General features: G+C 43.8%; 1 protein-coding gene across 2 annotated transcripts in view; it reads right to left on the minus strand.

The window, feature by feature from the left end:
* Positions 1 to 5,867: 5,867 nt before the first annotated feature.
* The window catches only part of LOC145357540 (NADPH--cytochrome P450 reductase-like), an 85,072-nt gene continuing 76,446 nt past the window's right edge, over positions 5,868 to 14,493 (minus strand). For both annotated transcript variants that reach the window (XM_080210994.1, XM_080210995.1), the window contains exons 14-16: positions 11,823 to 11,968; positions 10,089 to 10,174; positions 5,868 to 6,611 (exon numbers count right to left, since the gene is read on the minus strand). In XM_080210994.1, the coding sequence (XP_080067120.1) occupies positions 6,467 to 6,611; positions 10,089 to 10,174; positions 11,823 to 11,968 (377 nt within the window). In that variant the 3' untranslated portion in view covers positions 5,868 to 6,466. The remainder of the gene's footprint in view (positions 6,612 to 10,088; positions 10,175 to 11,822; positions 11,969 to 14,493) is intronic.

Raw genomic sequence — 14,493 nt, forward strand, 5'->3', positions numbered from 1 at the left:
TATATTGGCCTTCGTAGCGACAGGATGTAACTACGGGGATAGGGACGTTTTACTTTAAATGTATAGGCGAGGCCGTACCTGGTGTAGTTTTGGTATCCTTATCTGAGGAAGGATGCTGAAGATGATTGTGCAGGTGATGTCGTTGCCTACCCTGTCTGATTGCGCTCTGTGGGTTAGGAAGTCTAGGGAAGAGCTGAACCCTAGGCCACGAGATGGAGATGAGCTTTGTAGGAATAATGTTGTCAAAGGTTCAGCTGTAACCAATAAATGGGAGTCTGACGTAGGTGTCTTTGTTATCCAGGTGTTTCAAGGTCGAGTGTAGGGGCAGGGAGACGGCACCTGCTGTAGACCTGTTGCAGCAATAGATAAATGCAGTGGATCCAGGCAATCTGGGAGACAGTAATTGATTCGTGCCACGAGTAACCTTTCGAAGCACTTCACGATGGATATCAGAGCCCCTGGGTGATTGTCATTAAGGCAGTGTAAAGTCTAAGAGAGAAGCTGTCTTCATACTTGCCTTTGGACATATCTCTGGCAAGACTACCCTCTGGACTCAGATCTACTCCACACCCTTATTCCCTAAATCACTCCATCCCCGCCATCGTCCTCCATTTCCCCCAATCCAGGCTGTTGTCTCTCTCTTTCCCCCCTACTCCTTTTCGGGGGCTGTGGGCAACATAGTTAAGGGAACGGTTTCCATCAATTTAAGCTTAAAATCGTTAGTGAATTTCACCTCAGCAGATTTGTTAAATCTCGAACTCTGCGCTGGAGGAATTGTTTTCTGACAACCTGGGTCGGCTCAGCAGAACTTTTTTCCTCCAGGAGCAGACGGTCTTTGCAATCTTATTGTCCGCAGGCTAATTGCAAATCGCGTATAGCTGGACCGTAGTGTTTGTTTGAAATGGAAGACTGTTTTACTAGTGTCTATATTTCCGGCTGTCAGCATTATAATACTTCATTTTGAATTAAGCTTTTTGAGCCAAAATTCCTTCCCAAGTAGTTCTTAGCTGAATAAAACAGCTGCTCACATTGATTTAATACTTCAATCGTGCTCTGTGCAAATAGAAATGAGATAAAATTGCAGGTTAAATTCAGTAAGAAACCTGTATTTCCACAAAAATATTTCCATATTAATGCAATTCTGGAATATGTCCCTGAACAAATACTTTTTTTAAATTAAAGTACCAATAAAATAAAGGTTGCAGAATTCAATGGCTTGTGATTTAGTTGCACAGGTTTGAGGGGGCCTCTGGTAAATGTCAGTGGTTCCTCAGTCTACTGCATATTACAGGCTGATCCTGCCCTCCACGTGTGACACCATTCAGATGCACAATGCCAAAAAACAGCCAGTGAGACGACGGCACCCGATACCAGGATGGACAAGCAAGACTCAAGTCAGGATTTTTATTAATTCTTTTAATGTTTTCAGAGACAAATTACATGATAGATTTGCAGACACTGAACAAACAGTAGGACTATTAGGAGCCAGAGAAGGGCAAGTGAAAATTGAGAGAGAGAGAGAGAGAGAACACTATTCATTCTACGAAACAGATCAGAAGGGTTAAGACGGGGGTCACCTATATCGTCCAAACAACCCAAAAAACTCTCTCGCTTCATCTCACTTTGCGATTCCGATTAAAACTACCGGTGATTTATACATCCGTCAGCAACTTTCTACAGAAAAGACAACGAGTTTGACGTCAAATAAACATCCAGAGTTCCACGTTACGTAGGGGCCACTGACACAATAGTGCGTTTGACAATACGTATACATGTTTCCAACTTGCGACGCAAAGTTAGCAGTCAAACTGCATCCACGACTGAACAATAACCGTATGAAATTCAAAATGAAGAGCGGCCCAGCTTATAGACTCGTACAGATTCCCCAGAGCTTTCAGTTGATAAATAAGGCTTTTAATTTGGTAACAGAAGGAACCAGAATGAACATCAATGTCACGTGGCTGTCAACGTGCCACCTTTAAATTTAATATAAGCGTTGCACTACATCAAACAAATCCTGACCTTTCAGAGGGGAAACAGGAGTCAGGGCCTTGCATTAAAGCAAGGCATCCTACGTGCAAACTGGCTCAACCCCGGTAACCTGGTTTAAAGAGACGAAGAGCTTACAGCTTCAGTTAACTTTATCGTTGTCGCAGCAGACGCAAACTGCAGCGTCGTCCTAGTTTCTCGAGGCAACGGCAATTGCTGCCGATAGGACTGACAACGTTTGCACTCCTTTAATCTGCACGATGTCAGGTTTGGGAAGGTTTTCGTACAGCTTTTCCGTCATCCGTGAAGAAAAGCCTGATCGCAGAATAGGAGTGATTTAGAGTGGCGGTCACACAGATTAAGTCAAGGACTCTGCAAAGCACAGGCAAAAAGTAGTTCTGTGAAGAGGTTAGTTAACTGAAACATTAACTCTTCCCTTCCCCTCAGATGTGGCCCGAACTGAACATTTCTAGCATTTTCTGTTTTTGTACAAGGAAGGGTAATCGTGAATTTCGTAACTGATGTATACATTCTAGTTCCCGTTAATTTCCAAGTATCTCAAATGTTGAGTTATCCGTCAAGAAAGCAAGCAGCTCTTTCCAAACCACTGGGTCCACAAAGTTACAATGGTACAAACACAAAAGTATACACACGCACACAAAGGACCGAAGCTGCCAGGGCTGAACTGCCAAGGTGCATATAGTCCAGTTTGAACATCTTTAGATGCTCCCAAGGTCCAGTTGGAACAGCCCTAACTGTAAACCGAGAGTCCCAACACAGACTCTACCAGTGAGCGTTCACGTTTTTCAATTAAGGCAGAGAAACAAATCTAACCGACTCAAATACAAAAGTTTAAAAATATGTAAGAATTGCATTTATTTTCGGTCCAAGAGGAGCCAGATGTCTACAACCTGCACCTCGGAGAAATCAAGTGACTGCGTAGTTAGGGTCACAATCTCGTCGAATGCACGTCACTCTGCCGCAACCCACTGCTCATTTTACAGATGAGGTGACGGTCTTTCGCTGGTCGTTTTAGCAAACGGCTGACCTAAGTATGGTGGGATTAACCTTTTTCGCTGGATGGAGGCACCAGCCTTTTCCCACGTGTGGAGATATTCCCTGTGCCTGAATCAGGTGAGTTTACCCCTCCCCACACATTCATATCCCTCATCAGTTTCTAACTTGGTTTTTGGTCTTTAAAATAAATCTAAATTCTGAAAGCAACGTGGGACTTTCCAAAGCAGCCGTCGAGTAGAAAAGATTTGGCACTAATCATTACCCTGGGAGAGTTACTAATTTCTAGTCCTGGATGCATTTTTTTTACATTCTCGTTAACTTGTATTGGGAAGGATTTGTGTAACAGCCACCAAGAAGTACATTCCATTCAAGGTATAGCTTCAGCAGAGTCTGTTCTGTATATAGTGATTGACGTGCATAAATTTTCTCTCACTGGATCACGCTTGCTGAGAGTTGGTGTTTAATCGATTACATCCAACTATTTCAGATGATGACCAAAGGTGCTCTCTTTGCAGATTCAATCTGAAAATTAACATAGTCCACTGAACTACGAATACCAGAGAACCAGCTACTATGCCCGCATTTATACGCTGAAATTGACTGCATCGAGTTCTTTCAGCGATTTTGGAAAATGAGATCACTTCCTTCGTTAAATTAAAAATGAAAATTTTAGTCGTCGTTGCCTGGAAGTAGGCAGAAGCCTCGGATTGTGAAACCGCATTTCCTTTAGCCGTTTCTTTCTACAAAATAATAGCCGCAAGGTCTTTGATCTAAGATATTAACTGTCGCGCTTACCCCCCACACCGCTCAATCTGCTGAGTATTTCCAGACGTCTAGTGGAATTACCGAGTCGGGTAAGATTCTGCTATTCCGTCCACTGAAAGGCCGTTTAAACGGCGGACTTTAATTTTTTTTGTTTGTTCACACAAATTACATCGCAAAATCTAACCTGTAACAGATGTTAACGCGAGGCAGAAATATGAACGTTAATACCTTGCTGTACGATCCGAACCTACAAAAGCATTGTACGACTTTAGTCGCTTGTTACTTTAGCAGCTTGCACGCGAGGGTGTCGAGTGATTTGCTTCTTTTGAAGCAGGTTACCAGTATAGGGAATGTGCGGGTGGAACGAAACAAGCTTAGACAGTTAAACCAGTTCACGTCAATGTTCCTTCTTAACTAAGCGCCTCACAGCAATCGGCAACGCGCCGCACGGGAAACAGGCTACACGTAAGCAACAAACAGACGTACGCTTGAACGTGTGTCAATATTAAAGGCACTGCGTAATGCGACGACAACCACAACCACACACAGTAAGCAGAAGCTGGTGGGAATATTTGTTCAAGTACCTATGAGGATTGACAAAATACAAAAAACTCAGCCAATCCTAAAATGAGAAAGTGCTTTGATCTGTGAAGATACTGAAAGTCAGAATTTTTGGTCGGGAAATTCCCTGACTATTTATACACTTGATTCTGAATCATTTGAATGCAAATTAGAGGAACGGTGACTGATCACAGGAACAGCCACTAGTCAGAGTTCACGGTCTCCTTTCATATTTCCCAATGATTTTATCAGTTGTCTAAGAAATACTAAAAAGTTTCAACTGCGATCGACACCATTCTTAGTTTCTGAACGGTTCTGAAAAGGTTCACTGAGGACGCAATGGGCATACGCGTCAAATAAAAAGAATCAAAAAAGTTCAAAATTATCTTAAAAGCCAGCAATCTACCTCTTTGGAGTGCCTGACCGAAGAGGACAGGATGTCGTGATGCGGTCTATTAGCACTACGAGCTTAGAATCACAGGAAGGGTTAAACAATGGATAAGCACCACCCAGAGTGAGCAAAGACAAAAATCTAAGTTCTCTATTACTGTCTCAGATATCCCAATGGTTCAGTAGCAGAGACACAAGGACAGATCAACGACCTTGTCCCTCAGTTGCAGAACGTGAGAAAAGGGAGTTTAAAAATGGAACGTTTCCTTGGCCTCGTCAGCTTCCGTTCTTAAAAGAAAGTCTCTGGAAAGGCTCTGGTGTATTGCTTCTGTTAATGCACCCAATAGTAATCAATTAGATGCACGTTGCAGCGTGAAAGGAAATTTAGAATAAACCCCAGAACATTCTGAAAATATGCAGCACATCTGTCAGCGTCTGTGGTGAGAAAGAGGAGGCTTCAGGCATAGGACGTAGGCTTTTAAGATAATTTTGAACTTTTGATTCTTTTTATCTGCCTACTTCCAGGACTACAACCAAAACAGCAAATTTCAGACGTCGCCGTACATTTCCGATCTTTTTCATTTTCAACTTACTTCCTTTTGATTCAGGGGTGCGGATTTGGGACTAAGACGTTCTCTGAAAACAACGTTGCAGAGATCTGTTCTGTGCCACATTGCTGAACAGAAACTTCCATTATTCAAATGCCATCGCATTGCACGTGGCCTCTTTGCGATATTTTAACCTGGCGGTGTGCAGATTCAGAACGACCGATCTGTGCTTCTGTCCCAACGGGTGGCAGAATTTACATTCCCTGATACAGGGGCTTTAGTTTAAACCTCGGTTTGTATACTGCATTCGTCGCAGCCTTTGCTATTGTTTGATTTACAAACTCTTGTATTATAAAGACTCGAGCCGGTTTTAACTCCTTAAAACAACTTTCCAAAACGTTAACCCGGCGCAGAGGAGACTCAATAAGGAACAGTTCTCGTTAGAGGCGACCGTTTCCCATTCACGTCTGGAAACCTGGAGCTAGATTAGAGTCGCTAGGTCTAAGTACAGCATAACTTGACATCTTACAGTTCTGCTATTAAAGATAAAGTTAAATCAAAGCCTTGTGGACTGTATACACAATGCAGTATGCATCCTGATTTCAAAAGGATAGAGCAAACTCAGAGTTCAATGCATTCCAACACGTTCACGCACACAAGTTTGTCCACCGTGCTTCCCTCAAAAATTAACCATTGTAATTCGAAAGACATAAAGAAGTTGTATCAATAAAAAGATTGATCAAATCGTGAAATTATTCCACGTAAAACCCAGTGCTATTTTCAAAGTTACGACCCAATGTACTCCTGCGTTAAAGTTTCGTTTTTAAAAATTACCATGACGAATCATGGGAAAGGCCCCGCTCGGTAGACTTGGAAGTTTTACTATGGTGCGCTGCAACTGGCCTTTTAAACAAATGTTATTTGTAAAGGATTCTTCTGGATCAGGGGATAATCCAGTAACTTTTAAAAAAAAAACTGCAATGGAAAGTCTCTAATAAAATATCAATTCTGAAGGAGTACAGTATTTAGTAAAGCATAAAGTGTTTAGGACATTTTCATTTTTTTATATATATAAAACAAAAATCGCTGCTTCGTCGCTTCACTTTCCAGATTCTTGCATTGACTGGCGGTGGTCATCAGCCGGGAACCGCCGATACACCTTTCAATTCTGGAAGCTTACTGCTCCCGTTCCCGTTTTAACTCCAGACGTCGGAAGAGTAACGGCCTTTTGTCATCAGTTTCTTGACGTAATCGACAGCTTGCGCGTGTGCCATTTCTCCGAGTTCGGAAACAATTTCATAGAACGTGTTCTGGACGTCTCTTGCCATATTCTTTGCATCACTGGAAGACAGACACAATAGATTTGCATTTATATAGGTCCTTTCATTGCCTCAGACATTCCCAAAGCGCCTTTTTTTTTGGAAGTATAGTGATGTGACGTAGGAAACTTGGCAGTCAGTCTGCAGATAGCAAGGTTCCACAATCAGTTACGAGATCATCTGTTTTAGCGATGCTGGTTAAGAATAACTATTGTTCGGAACGTAAGAGAAATTCCCTGCTCTGAACGGCTTGGACTTTGCGTTAAAATAACCGGTACTAATAGCTACTACAGAGTCGTAGAACCAGTTTGCCGCAGAAGGCCATTCAGCCCATCGGTCCATGCCACTTCCCTAAGCAGCGGCTCCGTCAATGCCGTTCCCCTACTTAATCCCCATAGCACCGCAACCTTATTTCCTTCAAGCACGCGTCCAATTAACAACCGCCACCGCTTCCACCGCCCTCACGGACAGAGTGTTCCAGGTCATTACGATCCACCGTGCAAATTGGACAGCCACTTCGGGCAACCGCGTGTGAAATTAAAGACAAAATCTGGAAGATGTCCAATTTGCCCTGTTCCTCAGCAGGTTTTGGCATCTTGGCCTTGAAATACAAATCTGCAATAGTTGCCCACAACACAACTGAAAAAGTTAGGGCTTGTCCGTTCAAGAGTTTAAGTTAAATTTAAGAATGAAGACTTTACTATCAACCTCTCTGGTACTAAAAATTATCAACGGTTGTAGAGTCATATTTCTTTTCATCATCGATAATTCAGTTTTTAAAAACTTTACCTCTTATTTCTCAATCTCATCTTCTACTCCTTATTTTGCTTTCTGCACATTACTGTATATTGAATTAAATACTGAAATATACACTTCCTGATGCAGACTGACAGATCTTAACTCATTCAAAATACATTGAGTTGTGGAGATAAAATGGGGCTTTTTATGTCACAGTAAATAGTCTTCATTCTGATTATGTCGAACAGACACGTAGTTGCTGCCCTGTTCACACAGCTTCCAGATCCCTTGTCGAACGCTCACGTTTTCAGGTACTTTCAGGAAGCGTAATGGAGGAAACGCCCCTATCTACATCAACGGGGACGAAGTAGAAATGGTCGTGGGCTTCGGATTGTTAAGTGACCAGATCGCCGACTTGGTCGGCACAAAGGGCGGCACGGTAGCCCAGTGGTCAGCACTGCTGCTTCACGACTCCGGTGACCTGGGTTCGATTCCTGGCTCGGGTCACCGTCTGTGCGGAGTTTGCACGTTCTCCTCGCGTCTGCATCGGTTTCCACCGGACGCGCCGGTTTCCTCCCACAGTCCGAAGACGTGTAGGTTAGGTTGATCGGCCGTGCTAAAATTGCCCCTTAGTGTCCTGAAATGCGTAGGTTAGAGGGATTAGCGGGTAAATGTGTAGGGATACGGGGGTAGGGCCTGTGTGGGATCGTGATCGGTGCAGATTCGATGGGCCAGATGGCTTCTTTCTGCACCGTAGGGTTTCTACGATTCTGACCTGTCCCGGTCCCTCCGTGCCGACGTTATAGTTAAGAAAGTCCACCGATGCCTCTAGTCAGCAGACTAAGAAAACTCGGCGTGTCGGCTAGGACTCTCGCCAACTTTTAAAGACGCGTCACAGAGAGCGTTCTTACTGGTTGTATCACAGCTCGGTGTGGCTCCTGCTCTGTCCGAGACCGCAAGAAGCTACAAAGGGTTGTGAACGAAGCCCAGTCCGTCAGGCAAATCGGCCTCCCGTTCGCTGACACTGTCTACGCTTACCGCTGCCTTGAAAAAGCACCCAGCATAATTAAGGACCCACGCGCACTGGACGTACTCTCTTTCACCTTCTTCCGTCAGGAAAGTGACACAAAAGTCTGAGGAGGCGTACCAACCAACTCGAGAACAGCTTCTTCTCTGTTCCCGTCAGACTTCCGAATGGACCTACCTCGCGTTAAGTTGATCTTTCTCTGCACCCTAGCTATGACCGTAACACTATATTCTGCACTGTCTTATTTCCTTCTCTACGTACGGTACGCTTTGTCTGTATACTGCTTAAGTAACAATACTTTCCACTGTATATTAATACAATAAATCAAATCAATAACTCAATAACCGTAAACTGTCACTCTAAAGCCCGTATAGAACCTACGGGTAGGTCGAGGAGTACTGAATGGCAAATGCCACTCGATCACCGCCGATTCCTAAAATTCAGCTCAATTTATACGAACGATTCAACTTTTTCACTCGTGGAAACAGGGAAACTCGTGCAAGGTGTCGTTTTTGGTTGTCGGGATCAGACCGCTACTTCTAAAAGTCTTTTCGATTGCGGTTAAGCCTGTTCTCCCGAGCACGCTGTCGTCACACAGCTGGAATTTCTTCCCACCGGCCCAACGTGTATAAAGGTTTCGAGGTAAGTGTTACTGCCTGTTACCCACAGGACGAAAAGGCAATATTCCCGGTTGGTGAATTCTTATCTGCCAGGCTAAGAGGTCATCGTGAACAGTCATCACGAGAACAGGGACAGCAGGGACTCAACCTAACGATCTGTTTTTATCACCGTACAACTGTAAAATCAAAGGAAGGAGGCAGGAACCTCTAAAGGAAGGTGCCAATAACTCAAAATGTGGGTTTCTGGGTTGTTCCGAGTTTGCCGGTCTCAGCCAGGGTGGCAAGCAGGGAGCTGCGACTAACCTGAGCGGCATGGGTTGAGGGTACAGAGATGAGGCAGTGAGAATTCCTCTCGCTGATCATTATTCTGTGTCTCCTTGTGGATGTCAGCTTAAGACAGATTCAGGTTTCAATACGACGCCCTTCAACAGTTAAAAGCCACTGATATTTACTGTCTGGGCTCGTCAACGACGGACGGTCTTTCAGTGAAGAACGAGAACACGCCTGACGGCTATATATCAACGGGAGAGGAGGCTAGGGACGAGCGACAGCAAATTTCTGGCAGAATTTTACAATCTTGTGCTGATTTTCCCTATTAAGGGATCAGCAAACTTTTGCAGGCTACAATTGGAGAAACTAAGCAACAACAAACTATTTTGCAAGGTGAAGAACACGTTTAAGAATTTCAGTTAAAATGTCTAAGTATGAAGGACAGCAGGAATCAACTTGCACACTTACTGAAAGGATCAGCTAGCTACCAATGAATTGTGTCATTGTAAACTTCCAACCGCATGCAATAGATACACCCTTCACGACCAAGATCAATACCAAAAAAACACAGGTGGGAGCAAAACTAAAACACGAGCCAAATAAAATCCATCGGGGATGGGAGTGGAAACCTATAGATGTTCTGCTGGTCAATGTCCTGTTTTTGACCCTCCCTATTGCTGACTGATCTTTGCATTTCTAGCTTTTCCTGGTCTTTGCTTGAAGAGCGGTCAGATGTTCTGGGAGTGAACACATTAATTATTTCTCCGATTGAAACTGATAAATGACTGGTGCAATTCTATGCAACACAAATGAAGGAAGCATCTCCTCTTTTCTCTTCACTTACCCACAGATGTAGATATGTGCTCCCTCCTTATGGATCAGATTCCACAAGTGCTCTTTATTTTTCTTTAGCAAATGCTGAACGTACACCTGAGGATTGATAAAAATAAGAGAGAGAAAAGCAAAAACGTTATTATCTGAAATCCCAAAGCAATAAACAAGGAAGGCCGTTGGCCAATTTCTCTTTGGCCAGCATCTACACGTGAAACTTCCATGAACTCTTCCAGAAAGAGAACTTTTTTTCCTTCGTGTCTCAGTTACCAGAACTGAATTCAGAGCGTGACGTTGCTTCAGCGTGATAGCCTCAAGATACGCTCTTTAGCTCTGGCAGTAAAACTCAGCAATTATATTTTAAATCGTTGCAGTGCCAGTGGCAAATAGCCATTTTTAGACTATTTGAGTTTAACTACGGCAAACGCTCAAGGCTACGGGGGGTCAGGACGGAAGAGAAGGCCTGGACGGGATGCTCTTTTGGAGAATTGATGCAGACTCGACGGGCTGAACGGCCTTCTTCTGCACAGTAGGGATTCTATAGACAGGGAAAACACTGCACAGAATGTTCCAACCCGGATGGCAGGGTCTGTAAAATTCCCCTGTGGTTTTCGTGCTCGCCAGTCCCTGATACGCCTGAGATTTTATGAGAGGAGGGCGAGGTCTAGGACAGCCCACTTACCCTAACCCCAATTAGGGCACTTGGACGATCAATTAAATCACCACTTAAATAAGGGCCTGCGTCCCACCCGATTGCTATTTCGGTGGCGTGTGCGCGCGCGTGCGGCATCTCCGAACAGTTCACGTTCCCTGAAGCATTGGTTTTTTTCAGCGGCAGTGTGGATAACACCACCGTCTCAAAAGTCCTGTCTATTGAGTTTCATTTCCAGATCTCAGTACAACATCTTGAATTGCTATGTATTGAATTTAATTATCATTATTACCCTACAGTTGTAAATAGTATTCAGTTTCTTTTGGAGTTCTTTGGTTCTTACATCAGACTCTCACTCAACCCTTCTGAATGCAGTTTGTGGAAACATGTTGGAAATAAGGAGTTACACTTACAAAAACCCTCAAGGCTCTACTCAATACCCTCAGGGATCTTGAAGTGGGGCCAGGTGGTTTCTAACGTCAATTACGTTCAGTAAAAGCCCAAAGCAAATTTGTGAAATCTGAGATGGGATCAGTCAAACGTCATTCCTTTAAATATGATCCGCTCACGTCTTGCTCTAAAATCAATCCCTTATTCGTTACCCAGTTCTCATCCCAAATACACACTGCCTCAGGATTTTCACATGGAACTTATTGAAATCTAGATAATTTCTTGGGAGGCGGATAAGGAACTGATTGAAAGGGAGACATCAGTGGGTACTATTTGAGAGAGTATTGCTTTATTGGTCCAATCTTTGAATATGATTATTTGCACTAGGCTTCTGAATGCGGTTCGCGTTAATATAGTCCGGTCCCAACACCGACCCCTGCGAGAAAGAGAAGAACCTCTGTTTTAACTTTGATCTTTGTCGTTAAGCGTTTCTGTTAAAAATGAAACGCATCACATTCAAAATTCCCAATGAAATCTATGCTCGTTTATCTTATCAATCTAACTGTAAATGCTTTCAAGTTTTGTGTTTAATGGAACTCATTTAGTTATAATTATGAAATAAAGGTGTTTCTAGGTGCAGGAAATGGGAAGTAATGTAGACCATTATCTCACGACCCTAGCTCAGCTCGCCTCCCAGTGGCTCACCTTTTCGGCTTGGTCTCTGGAGAATGCTACATTCAGCTGTGTAAGGACGCCATCTTTCTGAAACTGCTCCAGCTCTTCCTGATACAGATAGTCCTCGTTCTTATGGCGACAGCCATAGTACAACACAGTCGCTCCGACCTCTTTCCCTGTAAAACAACGTGCAATGGTCTTTTATTCCCTGAACACATTCAGCTCCATTTGTACTTCATAAACCAAAGGTCAGTTTGAGATTTTGAAGGATGGAAGGAAATGGCTAAAAAAAAACACATTTGGGGAAATCCAAACAGTAGAAGAAAAGGATTTCTCACGAAACAATATCTGAAAGGTTACGACAGCCAGTAAGACACAACTAGAAAACCAGGGAAGGCGAAAAGACTCCTCCGTAAATGGCACTACATTAGGTTGCAGAGCAAGATAAATGAGAAAATCCAGTAATACTAGTTAGGTAACGTCAAACCTATCTGTTAAAAACCTACTAATAAGAGTGAAGGCTGGAAGCCAAGAAGTTTCATTATCTTGAAATAGTTTGAGTTGGACAAAGTGCCGTGTTCTGGAAATTAGATCAAAAAAGAGGAATATCAAAATGAGCAAGGATATCACAGGAATATGCCATTTAACTAGATGGCTTATAGTTATAGGCAGAGACTTCATGGGCAGAATGAGCCTTTTCCTTGGCATAATATTCTAGGACTCCGATTTCTCTTAGAGATATTCGTCCCGGCAGCACGAGGAGGCCTGAACTCACAGGAAAATATAACAAATCCTGTGTCTGTGTCGTGGCACTCTGCGTTCTAGAAAACGCCAGCGATCGATTCTTGGTTAGCGGTTAGGTGCATTGATCCGAATGGGCACCAGAGTGTGGCAACTAGGGGAATTTTACAACAACTTCATTGGTGTTAATGTAAGGCTTACTTGCGATTTATAAACTTTGAAAAGTTTTTGAAGCGGCCTTCTACAGATGCTCGATTGACATTAAACAAAGGTCACTAATACAGCAGAACAATTCGAGAGAAATATTTTTAGTTTTCTTGGCAGTCTTAAAATCCTGGACCCTAGTGCAAATCAGAATGTCGGGCTTCACGGGGTGGTGTGAATCTCCAAAAATGGCATTTGGGTCGGGGGAACCGACTGTCCGTAGTTTCAACTATCGAGAATAAGGTTCAGACGTTCATCTTCGCGGCACCGTGGGCTTCGTAAAACCTACTGTCGAGATAATGCCAGCTTAAGCAGATAAAATACGACCAAATCTAATCTCGGGAATCCAAAAGGACCTACCTCCCTGCCCGCCTTGGGGCTCTGGTATTGGCTTTGCTGCCTTACGGTTGATGGAGTTCGATCGATGACCTGTTTTTTAGGCTCCACGTTAAAGTAAATCTGAATCTTAGTGTTCAAACTTGGGACAATAAACAGGGCGAAGGAAAAAACAAAGTGAATATTAATTGCCCGTGCCTAAATCCCCTTCAGGAGGTGGTGAGCCGGTTTCTGGGACTGGAGCAGACTTTGTGGTATAGGTTCACCCGGTGCTGTTAGGGAGCGCCAAGATTTGGTATGGCCCGTTGACAAAGAAGAGACAGCAACAGAGTTCGTACAAACATATATACTAGGAGCAAAAGTAGCAGAGGGCTATTTGGCCCTTCAAGCCTGTATCGTTATTAAATAAGACGATGACTGATCTAACTGTAAACGCAACTCCACATTCCTGCTTACCCCCTTGCTTATGAAGAAACTATCTACCTCCGCTTTAAAATATTCAAAGCCTCTACTCCGCCAACTTTTCAGGAAGGGAATTCCAAAGGCTCACGATCCTCAGAACATTGTTTTTCTCCTCATTTCTCTTAAATAAGCGACCTCTTATTTTTAAGCAGTGACCCACAGTTCTAGATTCTCCCTTCCCACGTCCACCTTGTTAAGACCCTTCAGGATCTGAAAAGGTTTAATAAAGAAGTCTGCTAATCTTCGAAACTCCAGCGGACGCAAGTATTGTACAAACGTTATCTCACCGATGCCCTGTATAATGGAAGCATAAACCTCCTACCCGTCAATAGATTGTCAAGCAAACGGGTTGCTTCAACTGAGCTTTGACCGTTATTGGAAATACATTCGACGAGCAAGTGGCGAGTACTCGTCGTATTCCTGACTTGCGCCTCGACGACGGTAGAAAGGCTTTTGAGCCGCCAGGAAGCGAGTCTCGTTTTGTACCGAGTCCAGCCTTTGACCCGTTCTCGTAGCCACGGTATTTAGACGGCCGGTCCGGTACCAGTTAAGTTTCTGATTAACGGTGAAGTCAGTATTGAAGGTGGGTGCTTTGACGATGACACTAAATGTCAACTGAGATGGTTGGAATCTCTCATCGGGCATGGTCATTGCCTGACACTTACGTGGCACGCGTGTTAACTTGCTGCCAACAGCCCGAGTTTGAATCCTGTCCGAGGCTTTTTCTCTGCAGAGATTCTGAACACCCTCTTCTGATCGTACGTTGGAGGCGAAGGGCAATGCTGAAACAGAAGACGGTCGGGCCTCGTGCACTCCCGTGAGGAACGCCTGCAATGACATCCTGGGGAAGATTGGCCTTCAACACCCACAGCCATCTCGCCTTCTACTAGGTATGACTTGAGCCAGTGGAAAGCTGGGCCGCTTCAATTTTGCTATCGCTTCTCGATGTCACGCTCGG

Source organism: Carcharhinus amblyrhynchos, chromosome 23, assembly GCF_965287045.1.
Source record: "Carcharhinus amblyrhynchos chromosome 23, sCarAmb.v2.hapA, whole genome shotgun sequence".
Lineage (NCBI taxonomy): Eukaryota > Metazoa > Chordata > Chondrichthyes > Carcharhiniformes > Carcharhinidae > Carcharhinus > Carcharhinus amblyrhynchos.